At 47.0% G+C, this 17,889-nt stretch overlaps 1 protein-coding gene across 3 annotated transcripts in view; it reads right to left on the bottom strand.

The window, feature by feature from the left end:
• The window catches only part of fdft1 (farnesyl-diphosphate farnesyltransferase 1), a 54,852-nt gene that overhangs the window by 18,313 nt on the left and 18,650 nt on the right, over positions 1-17,889 (bottom strand). For all 3 annotated transcript variants that reach the window (XM_078229345.1, XM_078229344.1, XM_078229343.1), the window contains exons 4-7: positions 11,987-12,115; positions 6,522-6,713; positions 5,866-6,042; positions 5,543-5,695 (exon numbers count right to left, since the gene is read on the bottom strand). In XM_078229345.1, the coding sequence (XP_078085471.1) occupies positions 5,543-5,695; positions 5,866-6,042; positions 6,522-6,713; positions 11,987-12,115 (651 nt within the window). The remainder of the gene's footprint in view (positions 1-5,542; positions 5,696-5,865; positions 6,043-6,521; positions 6,714-11,986; positions 12,116-17,889) is intronic.

The raw sequence follows: 17,889 nt of genomic DNA, 5'->3' as shown, positions 1-17,889 counted from the left end.
CTTCCTCTTCACAAGAGATTCAACCTCCTTAGTAAACCACGGTTCCCTCACACGTCTGCTTCCTCCCTGCCTGACAGGTACATATTTATCAAGGACGCGTAGTAGCTGTTCCTTGAACAAGTTCCACATTACAATTGTGCCCATCCCCTGCAGCTTCTTTCCCCAACCTATGCCAGCTAAATCTCGCCTAATCGCATCATAATTTCCTTTCCCCCAGCTATAACTCTTGCCCTTTGGTATATACCTATCCCTTTCCATTGCTAAGGTAAACGTAATCGAATTGTGGTCACTGTCACCAAAGTGCTCACCTACCTCCAAATCTAACACCTGGCCTGGTTCATTCCCAGTACCAAATCCAATGTACAAAGAACAAAGAATAAAGAACAATACAGCACAGGAACAGGCCCTTCGGCCCTCCATGCCCGTGCCGCTCCCTGGTCCAAACTAGGCTGCCTTGGAGAACGCTTACCTGAAGATCCAAGGCTGAAGATCCAAGCGGTCATAGGCATTCAGCCTCGGATCTTCAGGTAAGCGTTCTCCAAGGCGGCCTTCACGACACACGACAGCGCAGAGTCACTGAGCAGAAACTGATAGCCAAGTTCCGCACACATGAGGACGGCCTAAACCAGGATGTTGGATTTATGTCACATTATCAGTAACCCCCACAGCTTGCCTCCTGGGCTTGCAGAATCTCTAGTTGTTCTGTCTGGAGACAATACACATCTCTTTAACCTGTGTTTAATGCTCCCTCCACCCACATTGTCTGTACCTTTAAGACCTGGCTGGCTTTAGGGATTTGCATTCTAATCAGTATTCTGTAACTTGATGTTGTGTCTCTGTGCACTGTTTGAGAGCACATTTCCACTCCATCTGACGAAGGAGCAGCGCTCCGAAAGCTTATGGTATTTGCCACCAAATAAACCTGTTGGACTTTAACCTGGTGTTGTGAGACTTCTTACGATATATTTCCAAGTCAGGATGGAGTGGCTTGGAGGGGAACCTCCCGGTGGTGCTGTAGGTATCTGCTGCTGTTGTCCTTCTAGATGGTAGTGGTCATGGATTTGGAAGGTGATGACTAAGGACCAGTGCATCTTGAAGATAGTGAGTTGGTGGCGGAGAGACTGAACGTCTGAGTGTTGAACAAGTGGGATGTTTGTCCTGGAATGTGCCAAGCTTCTTGAGTGTTGTTGGAGCTGCACTCATTCAGGAAAGGGGAGAGTATTCCATTACATTCCTGACTTTGGCGTTGCAGATTATAGACAGGCTTTGTGGAGTCAGGAGGCAAGTTACTTGCCACATAATTCCTAGCCTCCAACCTATTCTGATAGCCACAGTATTTATAGGGCTAGTTCAGTTCAGTTTCTGGTTAATGGCAACCCCCAGGATGTTGATAGTGGGAGATTCAGCAATGGTAATGCTCTTTTGTTGGAGAAGGTCATCACCTGGCACTTCTGTGGCACAAAGGTTTCTTGCCAATTTCAGCCCAAGCTTGGATCTTGCCCAGGTCTTGCTGCATTTGGACACAAACTGCTTCAGTATCTGAGGAGTCACAAATGGCGCTGAACGTGCAACCAGCAGACACCCCTACTTCTGACCTGAGGAACTCCTGCAATGATGTCCTGAAACGGAGTAAACTGATGTCCAATAACTATCATCTTTTTTTCCAGATGTCTCCAACCAATGGAGTTTTCCCCTGATTCCCATTGACTCCAAGTTTTCCCAAGCTCCTTGGTGCCATACTCGGTCAAATGCGACCTTGATGTCAAGGGCAGTCACACTCACCTCTGGCATTCAGCTCTTTTGTACATGTTTGAACCAAGGCTGTAATGAGGTCAGGAGCTGAGTAGGCCTGGCAGAACCCAAACTGAGCATCAGTGAGCAGGTTATTGCTGAGTTAGTGCTGCTTGATAGCACCATTAATAACCCCTTCCAACACTGTACTGATGGGGTGATAATTTTCCAGGTTGGATTTTTCATGCTTTCTGTGTACAGGACATACCTGGGCAATTTTCCACACTACCAGATAAATGGCAGTGTTGAAATTGTACTGGAACAGCTTGGCTAGAGACACAACAAGTTCTGGAGCATGTCTTCATAGCCTTTGCAGTATGCAGTGCCTTCAGCTGTTTATTGATATCATGTGGAGTGAATTGATTGGCTGAAGACTGACATTTGTGATGCTGAGGACCACCAGAGAAGGTTGAGATGGGTCATCCTCTCAGCACTTCTGGCTGGAGATTGTCTTGAGTGCTTCAGCCTTATCCTTTGCACTGGATTCCTGCATCGTTAAGGATAGGGATATTTGAGAAGACTCCCCCTGCGGCGAGTCGTTTAATTGTCCTCCACCATTCATGGCTGAATGTGGCAGGGCTGCAGAACTTAAATCTGATCTATTGGTTATGGAATTGCTTCTATTACTTATGCTGTTTGGTACACAAGTAGTCCTGTGTTGTTGCTTCACAAGGTTGACACCACATTTTTAGGGATGCCTGGTGTTGCTCCTGGCATGCCCTCCTGCATTCCTTGTTGAACCAGGGTTGGTGGTAATGGTAGAGTGGGGGATATGCCAGGCCATGAAGTTACTGATTTCTGTTGAGTACAATTCTGCTGCTGCTGATGGTCACAGCACCTCATCATTGTCCAGTCTTAAGCTATTAGATCTGTTCGAAGTCTATCCCATTTAGCACGAGGGCAGTGCCAAACACAATGGAGGGTATCCTCAATGTGAAAATGGGACTTTGTCTCCACAAGGACTGTGCGGCGCTCACTTGTACCGATATGGTCATGAACAGATGCATTCGTGGCAGGCAGTTTGGGGAGGACGAGATCAAGTATGTTTTTCCCGCTTGTTGGTTCTCTTACCACCTGCCGCAGTCACAGGCTAGCAGCGATGTCCTTTTGGACCCGGCCAGCTCAGTCTGGGGCTGTATTACCGAGCCACTCTTGATGACAGAGAGTGCAGAAGAGGTTTACAAGAATGATTCCAGGGATGAGAAACTTCAGTTACGAGGACAGATTGGAGAGGTTGGGACTGTTTTCCTTGGGGAGAATGTGGCTAAAAGGGGATTTGATAGAGGAGTTCAAAATCAGGAAGGGGCTGGACACAGTACATAGGGAGAAACTGTTCCTACTTGTAAAAGACCGAGAATGAGGGGGCACAGATTGAAAGTGATCTGTAAAGAAAAAGCAAATGTCATGCAAGAAAAACTTTTTCACAAGTGGTTAGAGTCTAGAATACGTTGCCTTGAAGTGTGGTGGTGGCAGGCTCAATTGAGGCACTCTTTTTAAAAAATATTTGTTCATGGGACATGGGCATCACTGGCTGGGCCAGCATTTGTTGCCCATCCCCGATGACATGTTTTTTTTTAAAAAAAGAGTTAACCACATTGCTGTGGCTCCGGAGTTACATATAGGCCAGACCAGGTAAGGATGACAGATTTCCTTCCCTACAACAAACAACAATGGTTTCCTTTTCATCATTAGACTTTTAATTCCAGATTGATATTCAATTCAAATCTCACCATCTGCCATGGCGGGTTTTGAACCTGGGTCCCAAGAGCATTACCCTTGGTCTCTGGATTACTAGTAGCTGACTGCACCAACTGCACCACTGCCTCCTCTAAAGAGATACCGGATGATTATTTAGTTGGAAACAATGTGCAGGCGTGCCGGGAAAATGGCACTAAGTCATAATGCTCATTTGGAGAGCATGCAGAGACATGAGGCAATGAATGGCCTCCTTTTGCACCGTAACAAGGCTGTGCTCCTGCTCCCGGCTTACAAGCAAAAACTGAAGTGGGAGAATCCGTTAAAGAAAGTTGTGCAATGTTGGTCTGAAGAATCAGATGATCTCCTACGAGACTGCTTAGAGTCAGTGGACTGGTCAATATTTAAGAACTCAGCGACCAACCAGTACGCCACTACAGTAACACACTTCATTAAGTGTGTAGAAGACTGTGTGCCAAAGGAGCAAATCTGTGTGTTCCCCAACCAGAAACCATGGATGAACAGGGATATTCACTGCTTGCTGAAGTCCAGGTCTGAGGTGTTCAAGTAAGGCGACTCTGACCTATACAAGAAAACCAGATGTGATCTGCATCAAGGATGCTAGAAGACAATACCGGACCTAAAATCCCAGGATAGCCACGGACTTCCACCAACTATAGTAAGGTCTGCACGACATAACAGACTACAAGGTGAAGGCATATAGAATTGCCGGCAACAATGCACCCTTCCCTGATGAGCTCAAGGCATTCTACACTCGTTTTGAGCAAGAGCCAGCAAGAGGACGTTCTCCGTCCCAGAAGCCTCAGCTGAACCGGAATCTGAGGTATTCATATCAAGATTCCGTTGCAATTGGAGATAACTTATGGAGGACATGCCGCTGTCTACATGGATGAAGTAGAAAGGGTCGAGAGCTTCAAGTTGCTCGGTGTCCAGATCACCAACAACCTGTCCTGGTCCCTCCATGCTGATGCTATAGTTAAGAAAGCCCACTAACACTTCTACTTTCTCAGGAAGCTAAAGAAATTTGGCATGTCCACTATAACTCTCACCAATTTTTACAGATGCACCATAGAAAGCATTCTTCTGGACGTATCACAGCTTGGTATGACTCCTGCTCTGACCAAGACCGCAAGGAACTTGGGCGAATGGGATCAAAGGTTATGGGGAAAAAGCAGGATTAGGCTATTGAGTTGGACGATCAGCCGTGATCGTGATGAATGGCGGAGCAGGCTCGAAGGGCCGAATGGCCTTCTCTTTACTCCTATCTTCTACGTTTCTACGTAAATGGTTGTGAACGAATCCCAGTCCATCACGTAATCCAGCCTCCCATCCACTGATTCCGTCTACACTTCCTGCTGCCTCAGAAAAGCAGCCAGCATAATCAAGGACTCAATGTATCCCGGACATACTGTCTTCCACCTTCTTCTGTCGAGAAACGATATAGAGGTCTCAGGTCACATACCTACCGACTCAAGAACAGCTTCTTCCCTGCTGCCATCAGACTTTTGAATGATCCTACCTTATATTAAAGTTGATCTTTCTCTACACCCTAGGTATGACTGTGACACGACATTCTGCACCCTCTCCTTTCCTTCTCCCCCTATGTACTTTATGAATGGTATGCTTCGTCTGTTGAGCGTGCAGGAAACAATACTTTTGACAATAATAAATCAAATCAATTCTGCAATTCTGTGCTGGAAGGCTCGAGAATCAGCAGACACTAATTTAAGGTAGTGAATTGTTTGGATCTGGAATGCACTCCCCTGGGGGCTTGGTGGAGGCAGGTTCATATCCTGACTTGGAAATGGGCAAAGTACCTGAAGAAAAAATAACATGCAAGGTTGCAGGGGAAGGGCCGGAGAATGAACCAGCTCTTAGAGAGAGCCAGCATGGTTTTGGCAAGTTGAATGGCTTCCTACATTGCAACGAGTTCTATTCAGCAAGATTCCTTCTCCGGTGTGGATCTAAGGGCATATTCAGTGAGATTACATTGCACCCCCCCAGTTGAAACCAGAGCATTTAGTCAGATTCTCACCACTTGAGTATACTGCCGAATCATCCCTTTCACAGCCTCCATATTGGTCGCCTCCAACATCAGAGTCACAGCCTGACCTTTCCGGATCTTCACCACACCACGGAAAATCTGTGGGTTGTTATAACAGGCAGCCAACGTGGCAATAGCCATCACCTGAAACATACAGGCAGACTGTCAGACATGTGCAGATCCAACATGTGAACATAACAGAGGGACAGAGACTCATGGAGATATATAGCACACAGGTGACAAAGACAAGAGTCAGGTAGATTCTGCAGGACTCTCTCCACTCACCAATCTGTATTTGATTGGAGAATCCCTACCTGTGGTATAGCACAGAAGTTGAAGACACTCTGATTGTGGAGCCGAGACAAGTACTTGATAACATCTGGGACATGTTGCAGGGCGTTGGTTATCAGCTCATTCAAGCACTGCAGCGCTGCCTGAATATTTGGGGGTTTGGTGAAGTCAGACAGTTTCTCTGCATACTTGCTCCAGACCTGAAACACACAACAGGCAGCAGTACCAGTAACATTGTGCCTAAACAAAAGGACAGCACAGGAAGCTGTGACAAAAGGTCACAAGGAATGTCTGGCCAGAAAGATTGGGGGAAGCAGGATTCAGCCAGCTTTAGAAAATATGAAGGAAATGAGTAAAGCCTAGCATCTGAGGGAAAGGGGGATGGGGGGGCTCAGTCAGTGAAAGGATTCTGGAGACAATGGCCTTCATCCTTGCTGTAAAATATGACTAGTTCAAAATTGCAGAATTGAGGTGGTGAAACTTGGACAGATCGGCTGCAGGGGGATAGATTTCAGTCCAACTTTCAGGGAGAAAAGCAAAACAGGGCTTTTCCCGCACCCCAAATCCAAAGGAACTGGTGCAGGAAGGGTATACTGGACAGATCGGTGTTTGGACTGCACCCCATGAAATCCTTGCCTGTCCTGCCCCTACCCTCCGACTGATAAGTTAACACACTCACCTCTTGCGGCCAGAACTCCCGACCTTCCTGCTGGTCCTCCAAGTAATCCCGAATGATGTTGGTTTTCTGCAGGAAAAGGCCCATGGAGTTGGCCAGCTCAGTGTCTTGCCCAACAACTGGATCCTCCAGCTCAGAGGCTGAGAAGAGACGAGATAAGCCGATTCCCACAAGCCCTGCCACATAGTGACAGTACTGAAAACAAAAATGCAAAAAGAACATTCGGGAGGGCTCACAGGAACAGAGTCAAACATGCCACTTCCATTATCCAGTGCACTCCACTGCTGGAGTATATGGCTGCATCATTATCCATGTTCAAACATTCAAACCTTCTGCAACAATCAGTTGATCTATCCAAGGCGCAGGCAGGAGCAACACAGAACTTATGAAACTGAGGCGACCATTTGGCCCTTTGAGTTTGCTCTGCCATTCAATAAGGTCAAGGCTAATTTCCACCTCAACTTCACCTTCCTGCACTATACCCATATTCCTCAATTCCCTCAGTATCTAAACAACTATTGAGCTACTGTCACACATACATACCTGTCACAGCCTGTGGTCTAACTGAAAACTCACCAGCAGATTGTGGCTTCGTGGTAATGTCACTGGACTAGTATCCAGAAGTCTAGGCTAATGTTCTGGGGACAAGGGCTCAAACCCCACTGCGAGTTCATTAATGCCTATTAGGGAAAGAAATCTGCCATTCTTATCTGGTCTGGCCTACATGTGATTCTGGACCCATAGAAAAGTGGTCAACTCTTTACGGCTGCCTGGAACGGTGCGGCAAGCCAACACAGCTCAAAGGAAAATTAGGGATGGACAACAAACGCTGTCCTTGTCAATGACACCCGCACCACATGAAAAAAAAGAAAGGCTGTACCTGAACACAAACTTCACTGAAACAAATCCTACCATCCTCACTCACCACACCCAACACTCCATATGATACACATAGAAACACAAAATAGGAGCAGGAGGAGGCCATTCAGCCCTTTGAGCCTGCTCCGCCATTCATTATGGATTATGGCTGACAGCCTGATTCCACCCCCCCCGCCCCCACAATATCCTTTGATCCCCTTCGCCTTAAGTGCTATATCTAGCTGCTTCTTGAAAACAAGAAACAAGGGCGAGCAGGGGTGAGTTTAATTCATTTTTGCTGTTTCTACCTGGTACTAGTAAGCTATCTAGAGGGGATGGGTGTGCAGGCAGTGCTATGTTCCTCTTGCACTATGTTTGGGGTGAGGGACTCCATCAGTGTCCCTGCTGATTACACCTGTGGGAAGTGCACCCATCTGCAGCTCCTCCAAAACTGTGTTAGGGAGCTGGAGCTGGAGTTGGATGAACTTAGGATCATTAGGGACGCAGAGGTGGCCATTGACAGAAGCTTTAGGAATACAGTTACTCCGAGGAATGAAAATAGATGGGTGACGGTGAGAGGGGCTGGGAGGAAGCAGTCAGTGCAGGGATCCCCTGTGGTCGTTCCCCTTAGCAACAAGTATTCCGCTTTGGATACGGTTGAGGGGGACGACATACCAGTGGTGAGCCGCAGTGAGAAGATCTCCAGCACTGTGTCCGTCTCTGTGGCTCGGGAGGGTAAGGGGAGAGCGGGAGGGCAATAGTTATTGGGGACTCGTTAGTTAGAGGGATAGATAGGAGGTTCTGTGGCAGCAAAAGAGACTCGAGGATGGTATGTTGCCTACCGGATGCCTGGGTCCGTGACTTCTCGGACCGTGTCTACTGGATTCTTAAGGGGGAGGGGAAACAGTCACAAGTCGTGGTACACATTGGTACCAACGACATAGGTAAGAGAAGGGACGGGGATTTAAAACAGGAATTTCGGGAGCTGGGATGGAAGCTGAGAGCCAAGACAAAACATGTGGTCATCTCTGGTACGTTACCGGTGCCACATGATAGCGAATTGAGGAACAGGGAGAGAGTGCAGTTAAACATGTGGTTGCAGGGATGGTGTAGGAGGGAGGGTTTCAGATACGTGGATAATTGGAACACATTCTGGGGAAGGTGGGACCTGTACAAACAGGACGGGGTGCACCTGAACCAGAGGGGCACCAATATCCTGGGAGGGAAATTTGATACGGCTCTTCAGGGGGGTTTAAACTAATTTGTCAGGGGAGTGGGAAAAGGAGTTGTAGTCCAGAAGTCAGTGTTGAGGGTGGTGAGGTATTGGGGAAGGTATCAAGGTCAAGGGTGGGTACCGGTAGACAGGAAGGTGGGTTGAAGTGTGTCTACTTCAATGCAAGGAGCATCCGGAACAAGGTAGATGAAATTGGGGCGTGGATTGGTACTTGGGACTACGATGTTGTGGCCATTACGGAGACGTGGGTAGAACAAGGACAGGAACGGTTGTTGGACGTTCCGGGGTATAGATGTTTCACTAAGTGTAGGGAAGCTGGTAAAAGAGGTGGAGGAGTGGCATTGTTAATCAAGGATAGTCTAACGGCTGCGGAAAGGCACTTCGAGGGGGATCTGCACACTGAGGTAATATGGGCTGAATTTTGAAATAGGAAAGAGGCGGTCACGTTGTTAGGAGTTTACTATAGGCCCCCAAATAGTAATAGAGATGTGGAGGAAGAAATTGCTAAGCAGATTATGGATATGTGTGGGAGTCACAGGGTAGTTGTCATGGGGGACTTTAACTTTCCAAATATTGATTGGAACCTTTGTAGGTCAAATAGTTTGGATGGGGCAGTTTTTGTGCAGTGTGTGCAGGAGGGTTTCCTGACACAATATGTGGATAGGCCGACAAGAGGTGAGGCCACATTGGATTTGGTACTGGGAAATGAACCGGGCCAAGTGTTAGATTTGGTTGTGGGAGAGCACTTTGGAGATAGTGACCACAATCCTGTGTCTTTTGTTATTGCAATGGAGAGGGATAGGGCCGTACGGCAGGGCAAGGTTTACAATTGGGGGAGAGGTAATTATGATGCGATTAGGCAAGAATTAGGGGGCATAAGATGGGAACAGAAACTGTCAGGGAAAGGCACTAATGAAAAGTGGAACTTTTTCAAGGAACAAATACTGTGTGTCCTTGATAGGTATGTCCCTGTCAGGCAGGGAGGAAATGGCCGAGTGAGGGAACCATGGTTCACGAAAGAGGTGGAATGTCTTGTGAAAAGGAAGAGGGAAGCTTATGTAGGGATGAGGAAACAAGGTTCAGATGGCTCGATTGAGGGTTACAAGTTAGCAAGGAATGAGCTGAAAAAGGGGCTTAGGAGAGCTAGGAGGGGACATGAGAAGTCCTTGGCGGGTCGGATCAAGGAAAACCCCAAGGCTTTTTACTCTTATGTGAGGAATAAAAGAATGACCAGGGTGAGGTTAGGGCCGGTCAAGGACAGTAGTGGGAACTTGTGTATGGAGTCAGTAGAGATAGGAGAGGTGATGAATGAATACTTTTCTTCAGTGTTCACCAAGGAGAGGGGCCATGTTTTTGAGGAAGAGAGGGTGTTACAGGCTAATAGGCTGGAGGAAATAGATGTTCGGAGGGAGGATGTACTGGCAGTTTTGAATAAACTGAAGGTCGATAAGTCCCCTGGGCCTGATGAAATATATCCTAGGATTCCTTGGGAGGCAAGGGATGAGATTGCAGAGCCTTTGGCTTTGATCTTTGGGTCCTCACTGTCCACGGGGATGGTGCCAGAGGACTGGAGAGTTTCGAATGTTGTTCGTCTGTTTAAGAAAGGGAATAGAAATGACCCTGGTAATTATAGACCGGTTAGTCTTACTTCGGTGGTTGGTAAATTGATGGAAAAGGTCCTTAGGGATGGGATTTACGACCATTTAGAAAGATGCGGATTAATCCGGGATAGTCAGCACGGATTCGTGAAGGGCAAGTCGTGCCTCACAAATTTGATAGAATTTTTTGAGGAGGTAACTAAGTGTGTTGATGAAGGTAGGGCAGTTGATGTCATATACATGGATTTTAGTAAGGCGTTTGATAAGGTCCCCCATGGTCGGCTTATGATGAAAGTAAGGAGGTGTGGGATAGAGGGAAAGTTGGCCGATTGGATAGGTAACTGGCTGTCTGATCGAAGACAGAGGGTGGTGGTGGATGGAAAATTTTCGGACTGGAGGCAGGTTGCTAGCGGAGTGCCACAGGGATCAGTGCTTGGTCCTCTGCTCTTTGTGATTTTTATTAATGACTTAGAGGAGGGGGCTGAAGGGTGGATCAGTAAATTTGCTGATGACACCAAGATTGGTGGAGTAGTGGATGAGGTGGAGGGCTGTTGTAGGCTGCAAAGTGACATAGATAGGATGCAAAGCTGGGCTGAAAAATGGCAAATGGAGTTTAACCCTGATAAATGTGAGGTGATTCATTTTGGTAGGACTAATTTAAATGTGGATTACAGGGTCAAAGGTAGGGTTCTGAAGACTGTGGAGGAACAGAGAGATCTTGGGGTCCATATCCACAGATCTCTAAAGGTTGCCACTCAAGTGGATAGAGCTGTGAAGAAGGCCTATAGTGTGTTAGCTTTTATTAACAGGGGGTTGGAGTTTACGAGCCGTGGGGTTATGCTGCAACTGTACAGGACCTTGGTGAGACCACATTTGGAATATTGTGTGCAGTTCTGGTCACCTCACTATAAGAAGGATGTGGGAGCGCTGGAAAGAGTGCAGAGGAGATTTACCAGGATGCTGCCTGGTTTGGAGGGTAGGTCTTATGAGGAAAGGTTGAGGGAGCTAGGGCTGTTCTCTCTGGAGCGGAGGAGGCTGAGGGGAGACTTAATAGAGGTTTATAAAATGATGAAGGGGATAGATAGAGTGAACGTTCAAAGACTATTTCCTCGGGTGGATGGAGCTATTACAAGGGGGCATAACTATAGGGTTGATGGTGGGAGATATAGGAAGGATGTCCGAGGTAGGTTCTTTACGCAGAGAGTGGTTGGGGTGTGGAATGGACTGCCTGCAGTGATAGTGGAGTCAGACACTTTAGGAACATTTAAGCGGTTATTGGATAGGCACATGGAGCACACCAGGATGATAGGGAGTGGGATAGCTTGACCTTGGTTTCAGATAAAGCTTGGCACAACATCGTGGGCCGAAGGGCCTGTTCTGTGCTGTACTGTTCTATACGTTTGGCCTCAGCTGCTTTCTGTGGTAGTTAATTCCACAGGCTGACCACTCTCTGGGTGAAGAAATTTCTCCTCATCTTAGTCCTTAATGATTTACCCCATATCCTTACACCCGCAACATCGGGAATATCTACCCTGTCTAGCCCTGTTAGAATTTTATAGGTTTCTATGAGATCCCCCTCATTCCTTTGAACTCCAGCGAATACACTAACCGACTTGCTATCTACTCATACATCAGCAAGAGCATCCTTCCTCAGATAAGGAGACCAAAACTGCGCACAATATTCCAGGTGTGGCCTCACCAAGGCCCCGTATAATTGCATCAAGACATCCCTGTTCCTGTACATAAAACTTACCAACAGCCAGACTGTTTTGCCTTACCATGTCCCATTCCTTGATAGATCCAACTTTTTTTTCCAAAAATTCAGCCATTCCAACTCCCATTTTCAGGCAGATATTTGCAATCACATCCTGATAGACCTTGGCCAATGAGCGGAACTCCAAGGATATCTAGGTCAGAGAGCAATAGTGGAAACCAGAATTAGAAGTGGCCTAGAGACAGAATCATAAAACGCAATGAGAGTCAGTGCATGTGGGACCCGTACCCCAGTGAGCGTCAGTGTGTGTGGGACCCGTTCCCCAGTGAGGGTCAGTGTGTGTGGGACCCGTTCCCCAGTGAGGGTCAGTGTGTGTGGGACACGTTCCCCAGTGAGTGTCAGTGTGTGTGGGACCCGTTCCCCAGTGAGTCAGATTATAAGAAAAAGCAGCAAAAGTAGGCCAACTGACCCACAGATTCTGCCCGGCCATTCAATAGAACATAGAACATAGAACATTACAGCGCAGAACAGGCCCTTCGGCCCACGATGTTGCACCGACCAGTTAAAAAAAAAAACTGATCATGACTGGCACCAGTATTGGGGAAGAGGGGACCTGTTCCGATAGGACGGTCTTCATCTGAATCAATGAATCATGCTGGGATCAGAGTCCTGGCGAATTTCATAACTAGGGCTGTAGATAGGGCTTTAAACTAAAGGCGGGGGGTATGGTTGTCAGGCTAATTATGAGGACTTTCAACTAGTAACACCGCTGTTTAAGAACAACAAAGAACAGTACAGCAGGGAGGCAGCAGGTGGGAAGTTATAGGCCAGTTAACCTGACTTCGGTCATTAGCAAGATTTTAGAGTCCATTGTTAAAGATGAGATCGCGGAGCACTTGGAAGTATATGATAAAATAGGACTGAGTCAGCACGGCTTTGTCAAGGGGGAGGTCATGTCTGACAAATCTGTTAGAGTTCTTTGAGGAGGTAACAAGGAAGTTAGATAAAGGAGAACCAGTGGACATGATTTATTTAGATTTCTAGAAGGCCTTTGACAAGGTGCTACATAGGAGACTGTTAAATAAGTTAAGAGCCCATGATATTAAAGGTGAGATCCTGGCATGGATAGAGGATTGGCTGACTAGCAGAAGGCAGGAGAGTGGGGATAAATGGGTCTTTTTCAGGATGGCGGCCAGTGACTAGTGGTGTGCCTCAGGGGTCAGTGCTGGGACCACAACTTTTCACAATATACATTAACGATTTGGAAGAAGGAACTGAAGGCACTGTTGCTAAGTTTGCTGATGATACAAAGATATGTAGAGGGACAGGTAGTATTGAGGAAGCAGGGGGGCTGCAGAAGGACTTGGACAGGTTAGGAGACTGGGCAAAGAAGTGGCAGATGGAATACAATGTGGAAAAGTGTGAGGTTATGCATTTTGGAAGGAGGAATGGAGACATCGACTATTTTCTAAATGGGGAAATGCTTAGGAAATCAGAAGTACAAAGGGACTTGGGAGTCATTGTTCAAGATTCTCTTAAAGTTACCGTGCAGGTTCAGTTGGCAGTTAGCAAGGCAAATGCAATGTCAGCGTTCATGTCGAGAGGGCTAGAATACAAGAGTAGAGATGTATTTCTGAGGCTGTATAAAGCTCTGGTCAAACCCCATTTGGATACTGAGAGCAGTAGGCCCTGTATCGAAGGAAGGATGTGCTGGCCTTGGAAAGGGTCCAGAGGAGGTTCACAAGAATGATCCCTGGAATGAAAAACGTGTCGTATGAGGAATGTTTGAGGTCTCTAGGTCTGTACTCGTTGGGAGTTTAGAAGGATGAGGGGGGGATCTTAATGGAGCTTACAGGATACTGCGAGGCCTGGATACAGTGGACGTGGAGATGTTTCTACTAGTAGGAAAAACTAGAACCAGAGGGCACAACCTCAGGCTAAAGGGACGATCCTTTAAAACAGAGATGAGGAGGAATTTCAGCCAGAGAGGTGAATCTGTGGAACTCTTTGCTGCAGAAGGCTGTGGAGGCCAGGTCATTGAGTGTCTTTAAGACAAAGATAGATAGGTTCTTGATTAATAAGGGGATCAGGGATTATGGGGAAAAGGCAGGAGAATGGGGATGAGAAAAATATCAGCCATGATAATCGTGGATAGTCTGGAGGGATGTCAGAAGTTACAGAGGGACATAGATAGGATGCAAGACTGGGCGGAGAAGTGGCAGATGGACTTCAACCCAGATAAATGTGTTGTGGTCCATTTTGGTAGGTCAAATGGGATGAAGGAGTACAATATAAAGGGAAAGACTTTTAGTACTGTAGAGGATCAGAAGGACCTTGGGGTCCGGGTCCATAGGACTCTAAAATCGGCCCCGCAGGTGGAGGAGGTGGTTAAGAAGGCGTATGGTGTGCTGGCCTTTATCAATCGAGGGATTGAGTTTAGGAGCCCGGGATTAATGATGCAGCTATATAAGACCCTCGTCAGACCCCACTTGGAGTACTGTGCTCAGTTCTGGTCGCCTCACTATAGGAAGGATGTGGAAAAGATTGAAAGGGTGCAGAGGAGATTTACAAGGATGTTGCCTGGATTGAGTGGCATGCCTTATGAGGATAGGCTGAGGGAGCTCGGTCTTTTCTCCTTGGAGAGACGAAGGATGAGAGGAGACCTAATAGAGGTGTATAAGATGTTGAGAGGCATAGATCGGGTGGACTCTCAGAGGCTTTTTCCCAGGGTGGAAATGTCTGCTACGAGAGGACACAGGTTTAGGGTGCTGGGGGGTAGGTACAGGGGAGATGTTAGGGGTAAGTTTTTCACACAGAGGGTGGTGGGCGAGTGGAATCGGCTGCCGTCAGTGGTGGTGGAGGCAAACTCAATAGGGTCTTTGAAGAGACTCCTGGATGAGTACATGGAGCATAATAGGATGGAGGGTTATAGGTAGGTCTAGAAGGTAGGGATGTGTTTGGCACAACTTGTGGGCCGAAGGCCTGTTTGTGCTGTAGTTTTTCTATGTTTCTGTGATGGAATGGCGGAGCAGACCCGATGGGCCGAGTGGCCTAAATCTGCTCCTAGGTCTTATGATGTGATTATCATCTTAACTCCACTTTCCTGCAAGTGCCCCATAATGCTCAAATACAGGAATTGGGACGTCTTGTTGAGTTGTACAAGACATTGGTAAGGCCACACTTGGAATACTGTGTACTGTCCTGGTCACCCTATTGTAGAAAAGATATTAAGCCAGAAAGAGTGCAGAAAAGATTTATTAGGATGCTACCGGAACTTGATGGTTTGAGTTATAAGGAGAGGCTGGATAGACTGGGACTTTTTTCTCTGGAGCGTAGAAGGCTGAGGGGTGATCTTATCGACGGTCTATAAAATAATGAGGAGCATAGATCAGCTATATAGTCAATATCTTTTCCCAAAGGTAGGGGAGTCTAAAACTAGAGGGCATAGGTTTGAGGTGAGTGGGGAGAGATACAAAAGTGTCATCGTTTAAGACTTACCTGGATAGTCACATGAGCAGCCTGGGAATGGAGGGATACAAACGATTGGTCTAGTTGGACCAAGGAGCGGCACAGACTTGGAGGGCCGAAGGGCCTGTTTCCTGTGCTGTACTGTTCTTTGTGTCCAGAGGGGCAATTTTTTCACAGAGGGTGGTGAGTGTCTGGAACAAGCTGCCAGAGGTAGTAGTAGTTGCGGGTACAATTTTGTCTTTTAAAAAGCATTTAGATAGTTACATGGGTACGATGGGTATGGAGGGATATGGGCCAAATGCGAGGTTGGTTGCTTTGGGGTGCTAAAAAAAAAGGGGTGGCATGGACAAGTTGGGCTGAAAAGCCTGTTTCCATGCTGTGAACCTCTATGACTCAATTGTGTCAAAAATCTACCGAACTCAGCTTTGAAGCTATTCAGTGTCACAGGTTCCACTGCTCCCAAAGAAAAGGAATTCTAAAGACTAACAAACCTCAGAAGTAGTTCTTCCTCATCTCCAACTCAAATGATATCCCATATTTGTAAACGGCACTTTAAATTTCCCATGAAGGAATATCCTCCCAACAGAGTCTGCCAAGCCCCCTCAGAACATTTAGAATCATGCAGCGCAGAAGAGGCCCATCGAGACAACACCAACACATTAGAAACATCTGAACTCCCACCTAATCCCATCTGCCAGCACTTGGCCCATAGCCCTGAATGTTATGACGTGCCAAGCGCTCATCCAGATATATTTTAAAGGATGTGAGGCAACCTGCTTCTACCACCCTCCCAGACAGCACATTCCAGACCTTCACCAGCCTCTGGGTAAAAAAGTTTTTCCTCACATCCCCCCAAACCTCCTGGCCCTCACTTTGAACCTATCTCTCTTCGTGACTGACCCTTCAACTGAGGGAATAGCTGCTCCTTATCCATTCTGTCCACGTCTCTCAATCTTGAACACCTCAATCAGGTCGCCCCCTCAGTCTTCTCTGCTCCAACGAAAACAAGCCTATCCAACCTCTCTTCATAATTTAAATGCTCCATCCCAGGCAGCATCCTAGTGAATCTCCTCTGCACCCCCTCCAGTGCAATCACATCCTTCTGATAATGTGGCGACCAGAACTGCACACAGTACTCTAACTATGGCCTCACTAAAGTTCTCAACAACTCCAACATGACCTCTCTGCTTTTGTAATCTATGCCTCGATTGATAAAGGCGAGTGTCCCAAATGGCTTTTTCACCACCCTAGTAAACACCCTTCCGCTTTCTGAGATCTATGGGCAAACACGCCAACGTCCCTTTGTTCCACAGAACTTCCTAGTATCCTATCATTGAATAATTTCTTGTCAAATTACTCCTTCCAAAGTGTATCACCTCACACTTTTCAGGGTTAAATTCCATCTGCCATTTATCCACCCATTTCACCATTCCGTCTATACCTTCTTGTAGCCCAAGACACTCTGCCTCACTGTTAACCACTCGTCCAATCTTTGTGTCATTTTATGTTTTAATAAGCTCACCTCTCATTCTTCTGAACTCCAATGTGTAAAGGCCCAGCCTGTTCAACCTTTGCACATAAGACAACCCCTTCCTGTCAGGAATCAGCCCAGTGAACTTTTTCTGAACTGCCTCCAATGCAAGTATATTCCTCTAAGTTGAACAAAAATGTACGTAGTGCTCCAGTGGTGCGGTCTTATACAGCTGTACCAAAACTTCACTACTTTTATACTCCACCAACCTTGCATTAAAACCCAACATTCCATTGTCCATAGAACCATAGAAAAGTTACAGCACAAAAGGAGGCCATTCGGCCCATCTTGCCCGTGCCAGCCCGAGGACACCCAAGTGCCCTTTCTAATACCACATTCCTGCACCTGGCACATAGCCCTGTAGCTTACAGTGCTTAAGGCGCAGATCCAGAAACTTTTTAAGAGTTTAGGGTCTCTGTCTCCACCATCAACTCGGGCAGCGAATTCTAGACACCTTCCTAATTATTTGTTTTACCTGTATGCTAACTTTGTACTACATGTTCTGCAATGCCCCTTCATTTAAATAATAAGAACAAAGAACAATACAGCACAGGAACAGGCCCTTCGGCCCTCCAAGCCCGTGCCACTCCCTGGTCCAAACCAGACCATTCTTTTGTATCCCTCCATTCCCACTCCATTCATGTGGCTATCTAGATAAGTCTTAAACGTTCCCCGTGTGTCCGCCTCCACCACTTTGCCTGGCAGCGCATTCCAGGCCCCCACCACCCTCTGTGTAAAATACGTCCTTCTGATATCTGTGTTAAACCTCCCCCCCTTCACCTTGAACCTATGACCCCTCGTGAACGTCACCACCGACCTGGGGAAAAGCTTCCCGCCATTCACCCTATCTATGCCTTTCATAATTTTATACACCTCTATTAAGTCTCCCCTCATCCTCCGTCTTTCCAGGGAGAACAACCCCAGTTTACCCAATCTCTCCTCATAACTAAGCCCCTCCATACCAGGCA

Source organism: Mustelus asterias, chromosome 15, assembly GCF_964213995.1.
Source record: "Mustelus asterias chromosome 15, sMusAst1.hap1.1, whole genome shotgun sequence".
Classification (NCBI taxonomy): domain Eukaryota; kingdom Metazoa; phylum Chordata; class Chondrichthyes; order Carcharhiniformes; family Triakidae; genus Mustelus; species Mustelus asterias.
The sequence above is the reverse complement of the archived record's forward strand: the minus strand, read 5'-3'. Positions and strand labels throughout refer to the sequence as shown.